Here is a 21397-nt window from a genome sequence, read left to right as displayed (position 1 = left end):
ATGCCACGCTTACTCGTCTAGATATTATGTTTTGCCATCAATCGAGCATGCTAGTTTTGCATTCTTGTAGTGTCGCTCATTGGGGAATGGTCAAAAGGATACTAAGATATTTAAATGGCAGTAGTCACTATGGTCTTCATTTTGAAGTTTCTCTTTCATTGCAGTTACGTGCCTTTGCTTATACAGATTGGGTGGGTAGCTCGAAAGATAGGTAGTTGACAGGACGTTTTGTGACTTTTCTAGGTAATAATATTGTATCATGGAGTTCACAGAAGCAGAAAAAGGTTGCTCAGTTCAGTACCAAAGTAGAATATAAATGTCTAGCATGCACAACAACATAACTCTTATGGCTAAAATCACAACTGCAAGAACATATACTGTCGGTTTCTAGTGCATCGGTACCATGGTGCGACAATATTGGTTCTTTGTATCTAGTTGCTAATCATGTCTTCCATCCTGGCACCAAACATATAGAGATGAATTTCCATTTTGTTAGAGATCATGTTCATAGAGGAGATATTCAAGTCAAGACTATATGATCTTCCGAGCAAATAGATGCCGGTATGACCAAACCCTCTGGAACTAGTTCATTCATGTTCTTGAGAGACAAGCTTCATGTGGAAAAACCCACATCAAGCTTGAGGGAGTGTGTTAAGTCAAAGGCTATGGTTGATGAGAGAGTGTCAGATAAAGATAACGAGTTGCAAAAGGATACCAATGTCAAGGCTCACATCAAGGATATTGTTGTCAAATAAAGCATATCTTCTCATAAACAAAAAGATCACATTTTCCTCTATTTTATAATTGTAAGATAATCTCTTTGATTTCTTTCTTTATCTGTTGCACTTGATGTAACGTATATGTGATCCTAATCAACAATTTTTGTATATAACCATTGTCATACTACTGAATACATGTAGCAAAAGTTTCTTTCCACTCTTTATCTTCATTCTCTTTTTTAGTTCCCACTATTATTGGACCTCACTACAAAATTGAAGCCCAAAGGTCTATAGTGATGGATCAATGCTTCACAATTGAAGGCATTTTTTTCTGGCACAGATGGAAACCTGCCGCTAGAAAATGGCAATTTTTGGCATTTGTGTAGTAGCCACCATAGTAGTTTGGGGAGTTTGACACTCATTGTGTGCCATTGAAGAGGCACAATACATGTGATGAGAAACAAACACCATTGAAGAAAGCATTAACACCAATAGTAAATAAAAAAAAATGGCACTATAAACCTCTTTCTCAATCTTTTTCTCCCCACCTTCTTCAGCCTTCCTTTTGTTCAGAACCCGAACTATGCACACAATTTCATTTTCTTCAACTTCTTCTTCACTATGCCAAAGTGGACTATCACCAATGGGAGTAGCACGGTGGGAGAGAGGCTGGAAACCATCATAATTGAACATGATCAGGAGAGCACACATGTTTAGCTGCTGGACCCATGGTTGATAGTCAATGGAGCCCAAAGCATCCATAGAGGAGGACCTATACTAGGTTTATTAGGATTTCCTTGCCCATCTTTCCTCCTTCTAGGGATTTCCCTAGTTCAAAGTATGAGACTCATTGCTTATGTCTCTTCTTGGGCTTCTTTGATATAAAATTACTTTAATCAGCAACTCTTAGCTTATTTTCTATCAAAGTGATCATCGAGGCTACCATGATCCCATGGGTGTTCTTCTCTCCACCAAATCAATCCCTAGTTTACAGCTCCAATGGGTGGAACCCTCCTTTCCCTAGGTTCTATTTTCTCAGCAAAATGAACTACGCCTCTTTTCCCACTATTTTACCTTGTTTCTTTTTGAAGTTGTCATTTTATACTCATTTATGTTTGATTTGTTCGATAAGCTTTTTTCCCCTTTAGTTTGAGGATAAATGGTGAAATGACAAAGAAATTGTAGATTCTATAGTTGGTTTTGGATTGATTCTTGGATAGGACTGGTGCCTTTCTAAATTCTAATGTTCTTTAGGGATTGTTTTGATTTCATGTTGTTCTAAAAAATGACAATGGGTTACATTTGCTTTTGTTGAACTTCTATTAGTTTTTAAACATTCATTATTATTTCTTTTTCTAAAACTGAGCTGAAGACTTCTACATATTTGTTTCAACTTGGTCCTCATTCTTTTTTGCTTCTTTTTAGGTACTCTTGTGGCCGGAACTCCATATGGATTTTACATGATTTAAAACATTTGGATAATAGTCTTTTGTATGGATTCTTACATTGTTCAGCCATTCCAATGTTAACATTGATTCAGCTAATCAAGTTTTCAACTATTTAGAAGCTCCTCATCTCATATATCCATGGTTGGTTGGACTTTCTAGTTAGAATTTAGACAATACTTCTTTTCGTTGTGATAGCGGGTGTATTTTTTAGTGTTTCTCTATATTCTTATACAATGAGTTTTTCAACAAGAAGGTACAAGTTTTGTAAAATGTAAAGGTCGGATTGGTTGTAGGGAGATGCTGCTGCCACTTATTTATATAGAAAACTTGGAAACGAGCCTCCTTTTATATTCTTTTTCAAAACACCATCCTTATTCTATTTGATTTTTTTCATTGATGCTCATTTGGTTAGGAATCATAGTCTTTTTCTTCCATGTAAACACCAGCCACTTCATCTTCTCTCCAATAAATTCTAGATGACAAGCTCATTCTTAAAGGATTTATTTAATTTTTATTGCAGGTTGAAACCAACAACTGGGTACACAAATTTGACTCTCTTTATATACTCAATTTACTACTCATTCTATCTTCAATACAAAACTCATGATTGGAACTACTTCAGATATCTAAATTTGGTTTCATTTGTCTAGATAGTGTTAGAGGTGGTGGCTATATTAAATTCCTTAGGATGTGATTGTCTTTAGTTATTCAATCTATGTCTTGTTTTGCTTGTGTAGTATCCTAGCAAGACCAACTAATCAATTGCACGTGCTAAAAGTTTGATTCAAGGTTGAACACCATATTTGGTATCCATGTAGGCATTATGATCCTTTTTCAAGTAAGCCAATGTGACAATGTGCAAATAAAATACCAATAGAGGTGATATGTTCTGGTTGTAATACCACTTCTTACATAATTGAAGATTAATTGCAGATTTACAATGTTTTTGTTTTGCCAAATAGTTGGAACCAAACAATTAAGCACTCATGTATACTATGACAACTGGAATTTAGTCGGTACTCATGGTGAGGTGACTGAGTACACTAAGTCTAATTATTATCATTGGTTACCTATCCAATCTTTTAGTGTAAATTTGCTTGCTATATGATGACTATAGATATGACTGTTATAGGAAAGCCATGGTAAGACATAGGGATGGAGATTTCATGGGACATGATTCAGGCATTTTCAATTGATTAATTCATGTGAAGGTAGCTAGTACTCATGCATATGAGTTTCACTAGGTTAGCATATTGTTGGATTAGAAGGTGAACCATGTTTATCATTGGCATCATTTTTTGACAATATATGTTTGAACCCCTCTTCCTGAGTGAGAAAAAGGAAAATAATGATATGGATTAGGAATTTGGAAAATGATTTGATAAGAGATATTTAATGAGAAAAAGCATGTGATTTATCATTGCAATGTCAAGATTAGACAATGCTGTTTTGCATATGCAATAGATTACAATGTTTTCAGACTAGATTTTGATCCTTAAGTAAGGTTGACCAATGGACAGGTATCTTCCCACCATTTGGCATAATATGGACTTATGGCTGAACCAAGGACAAGGTAGATGTGAGTGAAATGCCCCTATTATTATTAGGCTAGGGTTTATGATCCATACCATTCTAGAGTATCTAGCTCATGCTCTACGATGATCTCTGCGGATTGGATCTCATGGACCTGCCTTTGTCGCTGCAAGAATTGATAGAGACAATGCTTTGGATGGTGCTACACTATGAAATAGGGTTTCAAGAGTAGGATCTTTCATTTTAAGAGTAGGAACTTTCATTTTAAAAGTAGGATCTTTCATTTCATTTAAGGAGATAGCACTCAATCTCTTTTTAGAGACAAGAGGCTATGCTTAAGTGCATTGGGAGCATGAAAAGATGAGAGGATCTTTCATTTCATGATTGAATCATGCTTTCTCTTTTATTAAATATGGCATCGTTTTCTTTTCTATATTTTCTCATCATCTTCATCTCCATATGGCTAAAGAAGGTAGCACTCAATCTCTTTAGAGACAAAAGGTTATGCTCAAGTGCACCAGGAGCATGGAAAGATGAGATGATCTTTCATTTTAATCATGTTCTTTCTTTTCATTAATACATTCTTGTTGTTCTTTTGCTTCCTCTTATTTTCTTCATCTTCATCTCCCTATGGCTAAAGGAGGTAGCACTCAATCTCTTTTTAGAGACAAGAGGTTATACTCAAGTGCACTGGGAATATGAGAAGATGAGGTGACATATCATTTCATAGTTACATCATGTCCTCCCTCCTAATTGAACCTTGCACTTTCCATCATCCTCTTTCTTTCTTTCCTTCCTTGAATGTTGTCTATATATTATCCATGCATAGTTGCTTGGTTTGCTACTTATATGTGAATGTATGGTGGGAATGAGAATGTGGTTTGTGGACTCTTTATTTTTATATTAATTTTTGAGGTTGGAACTTGTCCAACCCGGGATATACCCTCACGAAAATGTACATGTTAATATGTATTTGCATGTCATTTTGCGCTAGTTTCCTTCTTAATCATCTCATTAGGAACCCTAACGAGTGTCTCGTTATGTTGCTTGTTTTCTTCCATACCCAACGGTGGAAGAAATATATCCCTTATAACAAACTAAATAATAACATTCTATGCTTATATAAATCTTATTTTCCAAAACATTTTCAAATGGAACCTTCTAACATGGCCTTAGGGACTTAGCTTAGACTCTTGCATGAGTCCAAGCTCCCCTCCGGCCCACATTAAACTTAAAGTTGGTAATTTTAAGTTGTTCCTTGATTTCTAATCTTGTGAAGGTATGGATGTATATACATGTTATATACATCTATGCCAACATGATGACCCTCCATCTTTCTCTCTCTATGATTTCACTTTCCATTTTATAAATTTTGATATGTGCATGAATACATATGCACATATTTCCTCTCTTTCAAATATTTATTCTTCTTTTCAAAACAAATATCTTCTCTTATAAAATTTCTCATACCCATATATGCGTATGATATTTTTTTTTCCCTCTAAAATCTCTCTTTCTCTTCAAATCAATACATCTTGATCTCTTAAGCTTTCATATATGTATATATGTGATGGTATGTATACATGTATGCATGTCTTTCTCTATCTCTCTCTCTTTCTTTCATAAGAGTGTTTTATCTCTTGTATTCTTTTTAACATTCTCTTCTCACGAACTTTCTATTTACCAACTTCAATAAGACCACAAACCAAGTAATGACCTAATATTGGAATCATGCTTGATTGTCTACAATTTTTATCTTTTTTCAAAAACTTTTCCTTCTTATATACAATAATTATAACAACGAAATCTTAGATGTATGTTGTGGTAGGAATGACTTTAGATGAATGTTGTGGTAGGAATGTTTTACATTCTTTCAATCATATAGGGTAAATGCATTCATGCATTCTCACCCACTTTATTTCACTTATGATCACAAACACCTTTCCAAAAAAACTTAAGCAAGAAGGGATGTAGCTATAGCTAGGTGGTAACCGAATTAGAGCAAAATCTCAAACCTACTTAAAGTCTTAAGAGAACACTAAAGTGATTTCAAAATGATTTCACAAGTTTTTCAAATGATATTTACTAGTTCCACTTTTTCCGCAAAACATTTCACATTTTCAAGCAATTCTTCAAGAACCTTTTCAAAAGTTTGAAACTTCAAACTTTCAATATTTTCTACACCGCATATAGAATCAAAAAGATGTTTAAGTTAAAACGAAATGCATCAATGAAAAACATAGTCCTTGGGTGGATTACCCCTGGTAAAGGCGCCGGGAATGGTCGATCCTTGTACCGACGGGCGAGTCCCTTTCTTTCCTCTTTCAAAACAAAAACATCATTTTTCTAGAGCACTCCAAAACCAATGAAAATTTTGGGATGCAAACAGACATCAAAAGCCTTCAACGGTTTTTAGGATTAGTAAACTATGCTAGACCATTTATTAAAGATCTAGAAAAAATGGTTGGCCCATTATATAGTAAACTCGACCAAAATGGGGTTAAGACCTTTAATATAGAAGACATGAAACAAATAAAAAAAAGTTAAGGATGCAATAAAACACTTATCAGAAATGTGTCTACTCCTAACCTCAGATTTCGTAATAATTGAAACTGATGGATGTATTAACGGGTGGGGAGCAGTGTTAAAAAGGAAACCCAACAAGATGCTTCCAAAGTAACAAAAGTCGTCTGCAGATATAGCAGCGACCGATACAAGGAAAAGGGACTCTTTAGTAGTATAGATCAGGAAATTCTTGCAGTAGTATATGGGCTCAATAGTTTTCACTTATTTTTGCTAAATAAAGAAGAAATAATAGTTAGGACCGATTGTAATGCTATTGTAAAATTTTATGAAAATAAAAATTCTAAAAGAATAAAGCTAGAGAAGATGGATATCCTTTAAAGACACCCTCATGAACCAAAATTATAAAGTGACATTTGAACACATAAAAGGAGAAAACAATCGTCTAGCCGACATGCTAAGTAGACTTCTAAAAGATGAATAGAGACATTGATGTTTATGAATCCAAGATAAGAAGACTCAATAAAATTATAAGTTATCTTGACCAATCCAGAATAAGATTACATGACCTTGACCGTACTTTCTCCATCGAAATAAGAAAAGTTAGTGATAATCTTTTAGACATTGTTTTAGGTATGCAGTAGTTAGTTGCTGTCATGAAACAAGTAAGAGTTCGAGCATCTTCATCTCATTCTTCTCTCGATTTTAGATAACATCATTTGCACATAGACATTAGTCACGATAGACAAAATAGAATGTATTGTTTCACTTGATATTTTTCTTATTACAGGATAAGATGGCCTCTACAAACCAGTTGCCCTTTGACCCAAACTTAGGATTACCAATCTTCCCACCTCATTCAAAATTGGTCTTTCGAACTCTCCAGGCCTCATCCTTGATCTAAAAGATCATGTCCTTCTAGACAACCTCTGGCAAAACAAAAGAAATCCCTCATACCCAAAAATCCTTTCTTTGTTAGCCAGCCATCTAAACTTAAAGAACAGGCAATTTCAGTCCAAAACTCTGCCAGAACTCTCCATGGATCATATACCCTTCCGACCTCAAAGTTTGGATGTTTATCTGACCCTAGAAAGGAGCCTAAAAGCAACTCAAGCAGAAATAAGTTGGTGGAAAAACTGAAAAGAAGAGCTAAATGAACAAATACAAGCTCTAGAATCAGAAAACAGAATCCTCAGTGAACATGTTGAAAAAGAAATCAGAAAATTAAGAGAAAAAAGGGAGCAGTTCCCCCAAATATTCCATTAGCAAGGAAGATCTATCATTTGGTGATGAAAACAAAAAGAAAAGAACAAGTTGACATGCAGAATCTATTAAGGACAATGACACGAAATTCAAAAAGAGAAAGCCTGGCTTGGAATTCGCCCTACTGAGACACAGACACAACCACCATGAAGAAAATTCTTTCTGTGAATGTGAACAAGGATTTTCAATTATACAAGTCACCATTAACCTTAGAAAGTGGCAAGACCAAGAGATCCAGGAAATAAAACTTTCCCCCAAAACTCTTCCGGAACAAGGATTTTTAAAAAGAATCCTGATTACTAAAGAAGAGTAGGTAAAACATCTTGATTTCCATTGGCGATTGGCATAGACGTTAAGAAAGATGTTTAAACTTGGAGATATAAAGCCTTATAGCCATGTTAACTTAGACATTGAATCTATTCCTCCTTATCCTTATGAAGCAAAACAGGAGATCACGATCAACATATACACTTCACTCTTTCCCCTGCAAACCTGAATTCCTGAAGAAACTCTTAGAACTCTTTTAATTGAAGAAGATATATATTCACAACTGAAGCGTTGGAGAGCTTAAACAATTGTTGCAGACCAACATGTCCGGTGGATAAGAACTACTTGTATGGTAGCTGAAGATAGAAATACACAAATCTTCCTAGCAGATAGTTAGCTTAATGGGAAATTTTACATTCCTTTCCAAAGTATCTTACAGATAAACCCTGCCCTCTATGAACATTTCTACCAAATCCACGACAGTAATCCTACAGAATGGATAGGTGATGATCAAAATGTTGGAGCAGTCATTCATAGAGACGACAATGAAGATAAGTGGAATGTTGGTGATGACGGAGGATGGGATAATAATGAACAATACGAAGAAGAGATCATAGAAGAAATAGGAAACAACTGAAAGAAGTATGGACGAAGTTGCTGAGTCCTTAACCCTGCAGCCAAACGTTTGTCAAGATCGATAAAACTTGGCCCTTGCAAGTTATGGTTAAACTTCCCATAAGTATAGTGCTTTCCATGTAAAACTTAAGCATTATCCGTTTGAGAAGAAACGTGATAAATTTCTCTTCGAGAAAATCCCCCAAGTTAAAAATAAGATTTGCGTTGTAGATTATTGCCTCAAAATCTACCCTGGAAAAAACCCTCTAGGATAAATATGAGTTTTACGTTTGTAAATTTTTGGAATAAAAATTTACCCTATGATGCACCCCACAGGATAAGCACTGGGTCACATCCTGAGGCAAATCATCTCGATGAGCCTCTAGAAGATTAAATTTACCCTATGACGCACCCCACAGGATAAGCACTGGGACACATCCTGAGGCAAATCATCTCGATGAGCCTCTAGAAGATTGTTGTAGTTGCTGACTTTATTTATGTAATATAAAGCAACGTTGCGTGAAGACAAAAGAAATAAAGACGAAGGAATCTCACACGCGTCAAAAAAGTAAAAGTAGCAAGACACACGACTTCTCATTGAGAAAAAGCGAAGGCGGTTACTGTAGTAGTCACTGTAGCACTGTGGCGGACACTGTAGCACTGTGACAGACACTGTAGCGTACTGTAGCACTTTTTTTTGACTTTTTGGACACGATCGACTGCCACGTCATCCAACACACGACAACTGTCCACCTTCGAGTTCCTTCGATTGTAACTGCTTTTGTTTGTTAGTGTTTAGCTTGTTCGGGAAGGAATCATATTTCTTTTTCAATTTGTAATTTGTTTTGAAGTTCGACGCCTATATAAGCACCACCCCGGCGTTTGTATTCATCATCCTCTCGACCATCCTCTCACCCATCCACCACCGAGTACTTGTTTCTAAGTGCTTGAGTCCATCTCCCTTCCTCACTCCCCCTTCCTTTTTTTCTTCTCCACTCCTTTGCCTCCCATGTTGTTGTAAAAATGAACTGACGCTTTTGTGCTTAAATCCGGCCCCTTTTTTGTTTATGTCCAAACAAACAGGGTTTTGGGTAGGCTTGGGAAAGAGTTTGAGTTGGCTTTATGTAATTTGGTTTTGTGTATTCTTTGTGCTAAGGTAGGTTGCCATGATACTGAGGACTTTAGAGAAAATTGGTTCTTTTTATTGTGCCGGAGATTTATCTAGTAAAATATGGTCTTTTTGGCCAAGGGTCATGCCTGGCAATGTTAAGAATGTAAGATTGGAGTCCGAGAGGGGGGGGGATAGGCAGACCTAGGTTTAGGTCTATTTGGACAATATGGGTTTGGCTAAAAGAGGTCATGTTTTCTGAAACAAAATTTTGTGTTAGAAAAAAGAATGCATTCTACTTTGACTACAGTGGCTAATGTTTAAATCTATCCTATATGATCTACCAAACATTATTAGTCATCATTCATGTTATCTAACATATATTATAGGTTGGTTAAAGTGGAAATTTTATTTGGAATTCTTCACCATATTTTCTATTTGATTTGAGTATGTTATGGCTCATGCGACTATCACTACAAGGTCGGAATTATGATCATGAAATGATTCGTCTATAGAGACAATACTATAGATGCTTTCAGTATCGCTAATATATTCATCTAAAGCTAATACATCTTCATTTACACAGTCAACATGGATTGAAGCCTTATTGAAAAGATTTTTTCGTTTTGAACAGTCTCTGGCTAAATGTTCAGGACTGCCACAAGTGAAGTATGTTAATTTGTTTTTGTAATCCCTTTGGGTATTATATTTTCTAACATGTCTATGTTTGTCAAGATAGGGTTTTCTAGCATTAGATTTTCGAATGTAGTATCTTCGTCGTTTATCTTTATCTTTTATCTTATAAGTTTTTTGGCGTCTAGGTTCTTTATCATATCTTTGTGGTATATAAATTTGTTTACAAAAACTATATTCTCCTTTTAATTGTTTGGAAATGGTTATTTCAGTACATTTCTTTACTAACTCTTCAATAATGAATTGGATTCTTATGCTAATGTTATCTAATTGAGGTATAGTTTCTTTTTCTTTGTATTTTTTATGAATCTCAGAGCCCAATGGATCAGGTAACTTAAGAAATAGGCTTTCTCCTATTTCCTTATTATAAAAACATCCTGCTAAGGAATTATAATAAAAGAAATCCTGTAAAAAATGTTTTATATAACGTCAATCCTTAATTTGGAGTTGTTCTAATTTTCTAATCGAATTTTACTATTGTTTATCAAATCCTTCATCTAATAGATCTTTCCTGTCTAAGGTTTTTAAAGGCATCCTTCATCTCGCTCTTTATATTCTACGTAAAGTCTTTTAGGAAGTTGTCTAGGTGAATAGAATACTACGGGGGGAGTTGATGGGTGTTGGGTTTGTGGTTGATCTTGTGGTGATCTTCCAGTAGTAATCAAGGAGGATTCTGGAGCATCTATTTCCATAAGGTTTTTTGAGATATTCATAGGTTTCTGTATGTAATTATCTTCTAGCCTATTTATCCTAATATTTGGGATCTATATATTGGTTATCTTTTTCTTGAATTTTACCTTCTTCGACTAATTTTATTTCTAGTCTAAGGATGTCTTCTTATGATAAGTCAAATCCCTTAGGAAGTAGAATACAATAATGCGTTAAGCTTCCATCAGTCTTCTATTTGGTTATGAAATTCTTCAGATTCATTTTCTACATTAGGTTGTTTTTCCTTATAGTCTAGAAATCTCACAGTATAACTACCATCGGGGTTTTTAAACATTAAACTTTCTTTAGGAATTTTAATATTAGTATTTATTTCTAAATTTTTACTAATATTCCAGTCCAATCCTTCTAATTCTTCAGGATCAATAGCCATAGATTTAATCGTTCTTATACCTTTACTCGTCATAGATTGAATGATGGCTTTTGTATCGATTTTATACTTTGTAGTAGTATTATTTGTTAATTTTCCCAAAAATCCTACATTTATAAGTAAATTTGCTTTTCATGTAAATGTTTCATATCTTTTAGTTTGAATTCTTACGACAATATATTCTAGATCTCTTATGCTTAGCAAGAAATCAGGAGCACAATAGAATATTCTCTTGTTATTAGACATGTCAATTTCCATACTTGCTATAATAGCTTTTCTAACATCATTTGTTCATTTTTTGTCTAGTAAAGTAATTAAGACTTTTGTTCCTAGATTTCTTATAGCTAAACCCTTAATTCCTATGATTATTAGTCCAAGATGAATGAATCTATTATGGTTTCGTAATAATTGTTTAATACTATCTTGACTAACGATGTCAATGTTTTGGTGTTCAGTAGTTACACAAACTTCTTCTTCTCTACTTATCTTAACTAATTGTGGGTTTATACTCCAAAACTTTGTCCTATATAAAGTCCTAGGGTTTAACAAAGAGAGTTGATGATTATTGTAAATTTCTAAGTCCCTGTTTACATCTATTATTTCTTCCAATGTTCTAGGGGTAGGACTTTGGGTTCTGATCATTCTAGTTAATAGATTTTCATCTATTCGCCTTATTTCATTGGTATCACTGAGACTTCTACTGACTAGAAAAGGAACGCCTTACGGCCATTATCTTCTAGAAAAAGCTATACTTTTAGAAATAGGGGCAAGGGTAAGTTTGATCGCTCCATTTCCTATGTTTAGGTTGTCTGGGCTTGTTGTTAGTTCTTCTAAGTTTTTGCTGTGGTTCAGGTTTTTTGCCTATAGCTCGTTCGAGTTGGCTAATTCTTTGACTTAATTTTGTTATCATAATAATGATCATGTTTAGTTGTCGTACTATTATTTTATCAGAACTACTAGGTGGATCATATGTGCTAAGTCCTTCTGTATTTGGATAGTAGGTTCTTGTTTCTTTCAAACTTTGTATGTAGATGTCTTCTTTATCACTCATAGAATAAGTATAGTAGAAAAAGATATGTCTGTAAAGTTTGCTAGTTTTTAGGGTCTTATGTTTTGGGTCTATCTCAGGATTTAGATGTCCTAGTCTATGTATATAATAATATGAAAGAGAATAAAGTAAAGTAATAAAACTACTACTAATTTTGGCTAGTATAAGAGTATTAAATATTTTGGATTTTAAACAAATGCACTTTTTCGAAATCAAAGGAAGGGTCTTATGTTTTGGGTCTATCTCAGGATTTAGATGTCCTAGTCTATGTATATAATAATATGAAAGAGAATAAAGTAAAGTAATAAAACTACTACTAATTTTGGCTAGTATAAGAGTATTAAATATTTTGGATTTTAAACAAATGCACTTTTTCGAAATCAAAGGGTACAAGAAACAGTTTTTCGAAATCAAAAGTTTCTTGAGTCTACTAGGTACTCATCTCTTTTTATCCCGCAGTCCTATGTCATCATTCATACAACTTCACATTCTATTTATGAGTCTTTTGTTTTAGGTTGGAAAAATTCATTTCACAGGAATATGTTTCTACGAACAGATAACACATCTATTATAAAAAAGAACAAACTAGAACATGGTAAGCTTATGCAGGATAAATTTGTTCGTAGGCAGAAGAGTGGAAAAGAAGAAAAAGAAGGGGAGTGATGAAGGGAGATGGACTCAAGCATTTAGAAGCAAGTACTCGGTGGTGGATGGGTGAGAGGATGGTCAAGAGGATGATTAGTACAGACATCAGGGTGGTGCTTATATAGGCACCAAACTTCAAAACAAATTACAAATTGAAAAAGGAATAGGATTTCTTCCCGAACAAGCTAAACACTAGCAAACAAAAGCAGTTACAATCAAAGGAAGTCGAAGGTGGACAACTATCATGTGCTTGATGATGTGGTAGTCGATCGTGTCTAAAAAGCCAAAAAGTGTTACAGTACGCTACAGTGTCCGCCGCAGTGCTACAGTGACTGCTAAAGTAACCGCCTTCGTTTTTCTCAATGAGAAGCCGCGTGTCTTGCTACTTTTATTTTTTGATGCGTGTGAGATTCCTTCGTATTTATTTATTTGTCTTCATGCAACGTTGTTTTATATTACATAAAGAAAGCCGGCAATTACAATAATCTTCTAGAGGCTCCTCGAGATGGTTTGCCTCAGGATGTGACCCAGTGTTTATCCTGTGGGGTGCCTCACAGGGTAAATCATATTTATCTTAGAGGGTTTTTTTCATGATAGATTTTGAAGCGATAATCTATAACACAAATCCTATTTTTAACTTGGGGGATTTTTCCAAAGAGAAGTTTATCACGTTTCTTCTCAAACGGATGATGCTTAATTTTTTCATAGAAAGCACTATACCCATAAGAAATTTAACCATAACTTACAAGGGTCAAGTTTTACCGATTTTGACAAACGTTAGGCTACAGGATTAAGGACTCAGCAGTTTTATCCCAACCCATAATATATACGACTTATATACTTCCTTTTCAAAAAATAAGTTTTAAATTATATTGTAAGTGTTAAGATCTTGCAAAATCAGTAACCAATAATGGGCCGTTTTTTAATACTTGAAAATTTATTGTTTTTAAGGCCAACAAACATGTTTTAAAATGCGGGCAGTTCCACTAAATTACACAAGGTGTTGAACGGTTCGGGTCGTCCATATATCCAACCCGAACCTGTAACCATTCGCATTTTGCTCTGGTTTCTTGGCTCCAAAGAAAGAAGGGGAAAAGCAGACACTCGAAAGGCAACACAAGGGCGAAGACGGACATCTCCCTCTCTGTGTTTGTAGTTGTCTGCGAAGCAATGGCGCCGGTCGAAGTGGTGCAGCACGCGAACTGGAGTCCTTACGATAACAATGGAGGGTGATTACTGATTCTCCGTTTCGCCCTATTATTTCCTTTTGTCTGTTCTTCCGCGCGAGTTTGCGGGGCTCCATTTCATGGTGAGGTGATTCTGATCGATTTCAATCGTGCCCTATTTGATTTGTTCTTTGGCATGTCAGGACGTGTGTCGCGATCGCGGGATCGAATTACTGCGTGGTCGCTGCGGACACGAGGATGTCTACGGGCTATAGCATCCTCACCCGTGACTACTCCAAGATCTCCCAATTGTGCGTTCTCCACAAACCACTAACCTAGCTTCCTGTTGCTTCTACTTTCCATTAGGTCCCCATATTTTAACTAATTTCTGTTTTTTGAGTTATTCGTTTCTTGAATTTGTTGGTTATTCGCCTTCTCTGGTTTAGTTGCTTTCGGACTCTGTCATTTGACCGATTTGTTTAGATGTTTGAATGACATCCTCTGCGTTATTCCATGTTGAAATTGGAGCTGTGAGTGTTTGTCTTTCTGGCTTGACTAAGCGTGTATTAGCTAAATCTGATTTCTGTTCGTAAAGTTTTTGATCTTTGGCGTATGATCAGTACCGAAAAGGCAGTTCTCGGTGAAATTATTTTGGTTACTTACGGGGCAGGTGCTCCCGTTCAATGGCAAGTTGGTTCCTGTTGTTTTTCTTGTTTCTTTTTAGAGTAACTTTTCTCCCTTCCTTCTGATTTTAAACCAGTTCGGGTGCGTTTGGATACACCCTCACAACGAAGTTTGAGAAGAAAAACAGCATTTTGCTTCCCAAGTGTCATTGTGTGGGTCTTTTTCACCCAAAACGACGTTGTGGCTCACATGGAACTGTTAATCTCATTTTCGTTATTAGTACAATTTAAACAACCTTTTGTAAATCTTGTTATCGTTATGTTTTCTCATTAATGTATCATGGTTATCTATGCCATAAAGTTTAATGGTTGCCTATGCCATAAAGTTTAATGCATTTTAACATCGTGATTTTTAATTCCTTTCTTACTAAATTAATTCTCATATGTGTTTTATTGTTGTCTGAATATTTGAGATGGTTTTATATATGCCTCACAGCTTCAACTTCAATAGAAGATCAAGTTTTCTTTTGGCAAATAAATTATTCATGAACTAAGAACTATAAGTTGGACTGGCCCCTGGCTGCCCAAAATCTAACCAGCTGTAAGAGACCCAACCATTTTACAGAGTGGAATTTTTTTCTGGTTTATCATCGTTGTTCATTGCTCAATGCAAATGCTATTTGGCATGTCTGCTGCTTCAGTGAGCAATTCATGTCTCATGCGACTTGCAGATATTTGTCTGGTTAATGAGCCAAGTGCGTATCTAAACTCTGAGCTGTGTATAGTGCCTCTAGCATCAGTGTGGAACCTTTCAGCTCATTTTCATTTCTTTTATCCTTAAATGATAATAATGTAGACTATCTTATAGATAATATTTAATGGTCTTATATAGTTTTTAAAAGCACCATCTAAAACTCAGTTTTTGTCATACAAACAAAAACTAGGTTTTAGAAAGTGAAAACCTGGTTTTTATCATCTCATCCAAACAAGCCAGTTTTTCAAAACTCATTAAAAGAATTGGTTTTTACGAAACCAAGTTTTCTCAAATAACATTTTTTCAAGGTGCCATCCAAACAAAACTGAAGGTATTGGTTTTCTTTGCTTCTTCTCCGGTCTTGTTCTCCATGTCGTGTTTTACATACTTGGACTTCACTTCGCATGACAGAAAGAGCAACTCTACAACTTCATGTCCACAGAAAAGCTTGTGCCGAATGGTTTGCAGTTTTTCAAATTTATTTATTTTAAAATGATATTTGTTTATTTTTTCTGCCTGATTTATCATTTGAATTTCTTTGTCATGGTGATTTCAAAATCAATTTTCAATAATTAGCTTTTCATATATACATATATATATATATATATTGTTGAGCACAACATTGCCATAATACATGCTTATGTCTGTGTATGTCGAATGGTTAGCAGCTTGCTAATGCGTTTTTCTGCAACAACGTTTTATGCTGAGTACATAGAGTCTTGTAGAACGAAATATGATAAAAGTTTTGTATACAATGTAGAAAGCTGCAGAAAAGCATATTCTTAGTTTTTTTAAACAACCACTTACTTTAGAATACTAATCAACAAAACGATTTTCATTCTTTGATGCGATTGGTGGATACCTATTGGTCAGAATTCTTTCTGTCTGTCATCAGCTGGGGCACAAAATTTTTCATTGCAGTGTGGTTTAGAATAAGAATGTGGTATACAGGATATCTTGGATGTCTTCTGTCGCTTCGTATACAATGCATGCATGGGAATTATATATGTCCTTGTATGTGTTGACACACACCAACCCTGCACGTACAGAGGGAAAGGGCCCATCTGTATGATGGGCTGCACAAGGTATAGAAAGTTTAAATTATTTTTTCAACATATACTTTGTCCAGCCCTGCTGACAATGGTGCATCAACCAGATAAGAGTGTTCAGGCAACATGGACTGCACGGATGTGATGCCTTAGTTGTGATGTTGCTAGTGCTTCATTCTCTTGGCTGTATTGCTGTCCATGTGAATTTCATTTAGGTGATGGAATTAGAAGAGAAAGAAATAAGTATGAGTACCTACGGGATTTCTTTGTTTAAGTTATTTGCATCTTGCTGGCTTTTCTCATTCAGCCTATTCTGTTGGTTCAGAAGTGCAGATGATTGCATATTGTTATGGAAGAGTAAACTTATGAATGGAATAATCCTTTTCCCTGTACTTCTAAATTTCTCAAGAAAGACCAGCAGGGATTTTAGCAGCTAAGAATTATTGTTTAAAATCTGGTGATTTTTTGAATCAGATAGTCTGCTTTGAATTGTTGATAAAGGATTTTATATTTCACAAGTACAGATCTTGATCGAGGTGTTTCAGTTTGCCCCATCAATTGGTTGCAGATTACTGTTGTACAATAAGGATGTGTTCTTCATTGGATTAGTAAAACTGATAAGCGGTACTTGCTGTGTTATAATTTACTATTTGTCTCCTGATGAGCATTTTGCAAAGGTTAACATCGGCATTTTTTCAAATCAATAGGCATTTATTTTTTAGTATCATCAATTATGTATCTTTCCCTTTCTTCAGAAAGGCACCAAAGTCAACTCATTAGTTCTAATTTAGTGTGAGTGCATGCCTTCTGCTTAAATTGAAGCAATAATTGTTATGTGTCCTTTATATTCCAAGTATGAGTGAGCAGAATCCCTACAATCATCTTTCCTGGGCTAAGACATATAGGCAAAAACTTTATAAATCTTTCATATGCATTTGTAATCTACAGGTTAGTTTGTACACATCCATGCTTCTGTAGTGGATTAAAACAGCCTCCTAAAACTTGGTAGTTGATGTAGAATAGCATGGTTTTCATTTTATGTTCAAAATGACTCCATGATGGTTTCTTTTGTTATTTCCTAAGAGGTGCAACTGATATTGATTTCTATAGAATAAGTTAATTTACGGAAGAAGATCTTTACAATGGGAGGTGATTCTTTTATAGAATAACTAGTGCTCTTTTGCTACTGCAGAGCAGAAAAAAGTGTGATGGCCTCCTCTGGATTCCAGGCTGATGTTAAAGCTCTTCAGAAGAACTTGGCTGCTAGACACTTGGTCAGTAATTAGAAATGCATTGTTTCTTCCGTGGATGGAAACTAATTATTTTGACATTCATTGCTAGATATGCATCAGTTGAAGATTTAGGACTGTGACTAGGTCTGTTGCATCCAAGCCTATGTTACAGGAATGTGGCTGAAGATACAAAGATACCACCATTTTGTCAAGTTTCTGATGTGATTTTCACATAAGGGGATATGGAGGATGGGTGAAAATAAAGAATCTCTGTGACATAAAAAATCTGACCTTACGTGATATCTAGAGCCAACCTCACCTGTCCCTGTCTGTCCTTATCCCATGATTTGTCACCTTATCCTGCTGTTGACTTATTAATTCTATGTTTCATGGGCATTGTCATGAATGTCTTTATCCGACACTTTACATGAGTGCCGGACATGGCAAAGACTAAACAATACGCTTAGAGCCAATCTGAACCAACTCAACCTGTCCTGATCTTGAGCCCTTGATTTTGCAACTTTATCCCAGTTAGTTTGTTCGCTTATTTCCAATGTGGACACTGATACGAGTGTTGATATCTGATGCTATGTGACATGGCAAATACTGCAATTGCAGGCACATAGACAGAGCTATAGTCACACACCCACACATATGTGTATAAACACACACACACACACACACACATTGGCAAATATGACGAGAATAAAAGAAAAGAAAAATTTGTATATTCTTTCTTCCATTTATGTAACCAAAAAGGAGTTAAGGAGAGGTCCCACACCAACCCATGCCTTCTATTTTTTTCTAATTTGGTAGAAAAGGAAGAGCATCCTTTTGTGTAAAAAAAAAGAAAAGAAAAAGAAGGCACAGTCGTTAAGATGTTTGAAGTTGTTTATATGTCTAGAAGTATTGGACAATTCTTCATGCTTGTGGAAGTGTCCATGTGACAGTTATTTCATTTTATTTTGAAAAAAAAATTCATATGCTACAAAGGCCCCGAGATGGAACTTTAAGCTGTAATTGTTGTGATTTGTCATTGTTCTACTAGGACAATCTTCTCAACTAAGAGTGTAGGTCAGGCTACCCAGTTTCGGAGCTTAACCATGTGAAAGATCACCAAGACCACATGATTCTTAGTTGGTGAACTATCATCAGTACATAGAGAAGCCTGCCAGCAGCATATGTTGGTCCTCACTGCATGTTGTATCAAACATCAAACGACTTGAACTCAATTCCTCAAGAAGCCATTACTGCTGATCCTCTTAAGGTCTGGTAGTTATTGGAAAATCTGATAGGGTTAGCAAGTCTCACAGACTCACAGTATATGCTCAAGTTATTGTTAAATCAGTGCCTATCTTTGAAATCACCTGCCATACTTTCTACAGCATGCCTGTTTGAAATTAAGGAAGCGAGAACTGATCTTCAGGTTCATTATTTTGCTCATATACTTTGCCCTTTATTTTCTGGTTGATTTGCTTTCATTGCATCTGGGTATGTTCCATGACTCCATCTAACTTGGGTACACTGGAAAGAAATTTCAGTTCTTTACAGACAATTAATTTTTACACTGAGGAATATGTGGTTCGTTAGACAAATGCTGTTTGGTTAAATGTCTGTAGATTTCTCTTTTTTGTCAACTTTAAGTATTTGGCTGTAGTATGTGCTTTCATTTTCAGGACAATAGTAGGAAAAAAATTTCAGAAAGTTCCTGGAGAAAAATAGTGAAAGAGGAGGAAGGTCCATCTCTGAAATCAAGCTTGGATTTCTGGAAAAATAATAAAAAAGTTTTGTTAATGGTTATCCTCAAAAATCTTGAATGACTTTAAGGCTGTGGTTATCACTTTTTGTTTGTTTGCCTTTTTTTTTTTGTGTGTGTGTATGTGTATGTCAACTCACTTTAGAGATCACCAGCTTCCAGAATATCATGATTTCCTTGTGATGCAAACACTTTTATATTTGATACTTTTCTACTGCTAAGATTATTTTCTGTTTCATTTCCATGTCTTCATGAAATATACATGCACACTGATGTAGCATCCAAGTTTTATAGTATGTTCCATGTTTGCCCAATTTATATATAGTAGTTTCCCTTGTCCTTCCCGCCTTATGGTACTCATGTCATGCGTGACTAATTACATTGTGACTAATTACATTACAGTATGTGCTATGTGCATATTTTACAGGATATCAAAGATGTTTGAGAAGAAGAATCCTCTCCTTTTTGTTATGGAGATGCATGTTTGCTGTTGCTAGCATTTTTTTGGTTACCCTTTCTATGTTTGTTTTGACATTTCTGGAAGTTTGAGATGCATGAGTTTTCCTATATCAAAGTTTTGGTTTTCTCTTACCCTTTCCACTCTACTGCAGATATATCAACATCAACATAACAAGCAAATGAGTTGTCCCGCAATGGCTCAGCTTTTATCTAACACACTTTATTACAAGCGTTTCTTCCCTTACTATGCATTTAATGTCTTGGGTGGCCTTGATAATGAAGGTAATGCTTTTTTATGGTGGAAGTTTAAGACATATGACCGCTTTGTCAGCATTTCCTTTCCATGTAAATGTCTATTCATACCTGCAGGAAAAGGCTGTGTCTTCACGTATGATGCTGTTGGTTCTTATGAACGAGTTGGATATAGTGCCCAAGGTTCTGGCTCAACTCTTGTAATTCCCGTTCTGGATAACCAGTTGAGGTCTCCTAGTCCTCTGTTGTTGCCTCCAAGGGTGAGAAAATTCAAGCCTTCCTTTACAGCTTTTTCCCTAGTGCTGCTTTTTTATGGGAATAGAGACCTTAGATATTGTGTTGGCACAGGATGCTGTGACCCCTCTAACAGAGTCTGAGGCAGTTGATCTAGTGAAAGATGTTTTTGCTTCTGCAGCTGAAAGGGATATCTACACTGTGCGTCTCTCTCTCTCTCTCTCTCTCTCTCTCTCTCTCTCTCTCTCTCTCTGATGTTCATGCACACGCAAATAGATTTGCAATTATGGCCATATGTTGCAAGAGATTACCTTTCGTGCATCGAAGTACACCAACATTATTAGTAAAGTTCTAAGCTTCTGTTTTCCAAGCGCCTTGTTTGCTCCTAGCTAATTAGACTGTGATGTGCAGGGTGACCGTGTGGAGATTGTTGTCATAAATGCAGGAGGCATTCACAGGGAATATATTGAACTTAGAAAAGATTAGCTGCTAGAGATTGTTCATTTGAGCGTTTATCCCCATGTATTCTCTTGTTCGGTTTAGCATTTTCACTTTTCTGCGGCGTATTGGTGATTATGCTATTGTCACTTTCATTGAAGACTGAGACCTCTTTTCAAGAATCATGCCCGGGAGAACTCTTGTTTTTATTTCCAAGTGAGGTTTCCTGGTTTCACCAGGGCCAGCACATCCACTTTGGATGGGGTTGTCCACCAGCATTTCTTAGGGGATCTACATACCCACGTAAGGTGACTTATCATATTATTAATAGGTATTTTATTCTTAAACGCAACTGAGAGCCGAATTCTGTCGAGGGATGTTTGGCTGCGAGATAATTTGTCCCTGCATAAGGTGTCTACATTTCGAAAGTGAAATGTCTTATCCCTTCTTTTTAAGGACAAGTGGATTAGGTACAC

At 35.7% G+C, this 21397-nt stretch overlaps 1 protein-coding gene across 1 annotated transcript; it reads left to right on the top strand.

Moving 5' to 3' along the window:
* Positions 1 to 14033: 14033 nt before the first annotated feature.
* LOC116259649 (proteasome subunit beta type-1) lies at positions 14034 to 21273 on the top strand. Its single transcript, XM_031637508.2, has 7 exons — positions 14034 to 14187; positions 14328 to 14435; positions 17743 to 17824; positions 20150 to 20279; positions 20367 to 20509; positions 20598 to 20684; positions 20895 to 21273. Exons 1-7 carry the CDS (start codon positions 14129 to 14131, stop codon positions 20967 to 20969), a joined length of 684 nt encoding a protein of 227 aa, XP_031493368.1. The 5' UTR covers positions 14034 to 14128; the 3' UTR covers positions 20970 to 21273.
* Positions 21274 to 21397: the final 124 nt, after the last annotated feature.

Source organism: Nymphaea colorata, chromosome 8 (genome assembly GCF_008831285.2).
Source record: "Nymphaea colorata isolate Beijing-Zhang1983 chromosome 8, ASM883128v2, whole genome shotgun sequence".
NCBI classification, from domain to species: Eukaryota; Viridiplantae; Streptophyta; class Magnoliopsida; order Nymphaeales; family Nymphaeaceae; genus Nymphaea; species Nymphaea colorata.
The sequence above is the reverse complement of the archived record's forward strand: the minus strand, read 5'-3'. Positions and strand labels throughout refer to the sequence as shown.

Bases quoted from the DNA above. Each gene is read 5' to 3' on its own strand.
- LOC116259649 (XM_031637508.2), top strand. From the start codon at position 14,129: ATGGCGCCGGTCGAAGTGGTGCAGCACGCGAACTGGAGTCCTTACGAT. The intron at 14,436-17,742 runs GTGCGTTCTCCA...TTGCTACTGCAG, and splicing joins TACTCCAAGATCTCCCAATT to AGCAGAAAAAAGTGTGATGG. The intron at 20,685-20,894 runs GTGCGTCTCTCT...TGTGATGTGCAG, and splicing joins CTGAAAGGGATATCTACACT to GGTGACCGTGTGGAGATTGT.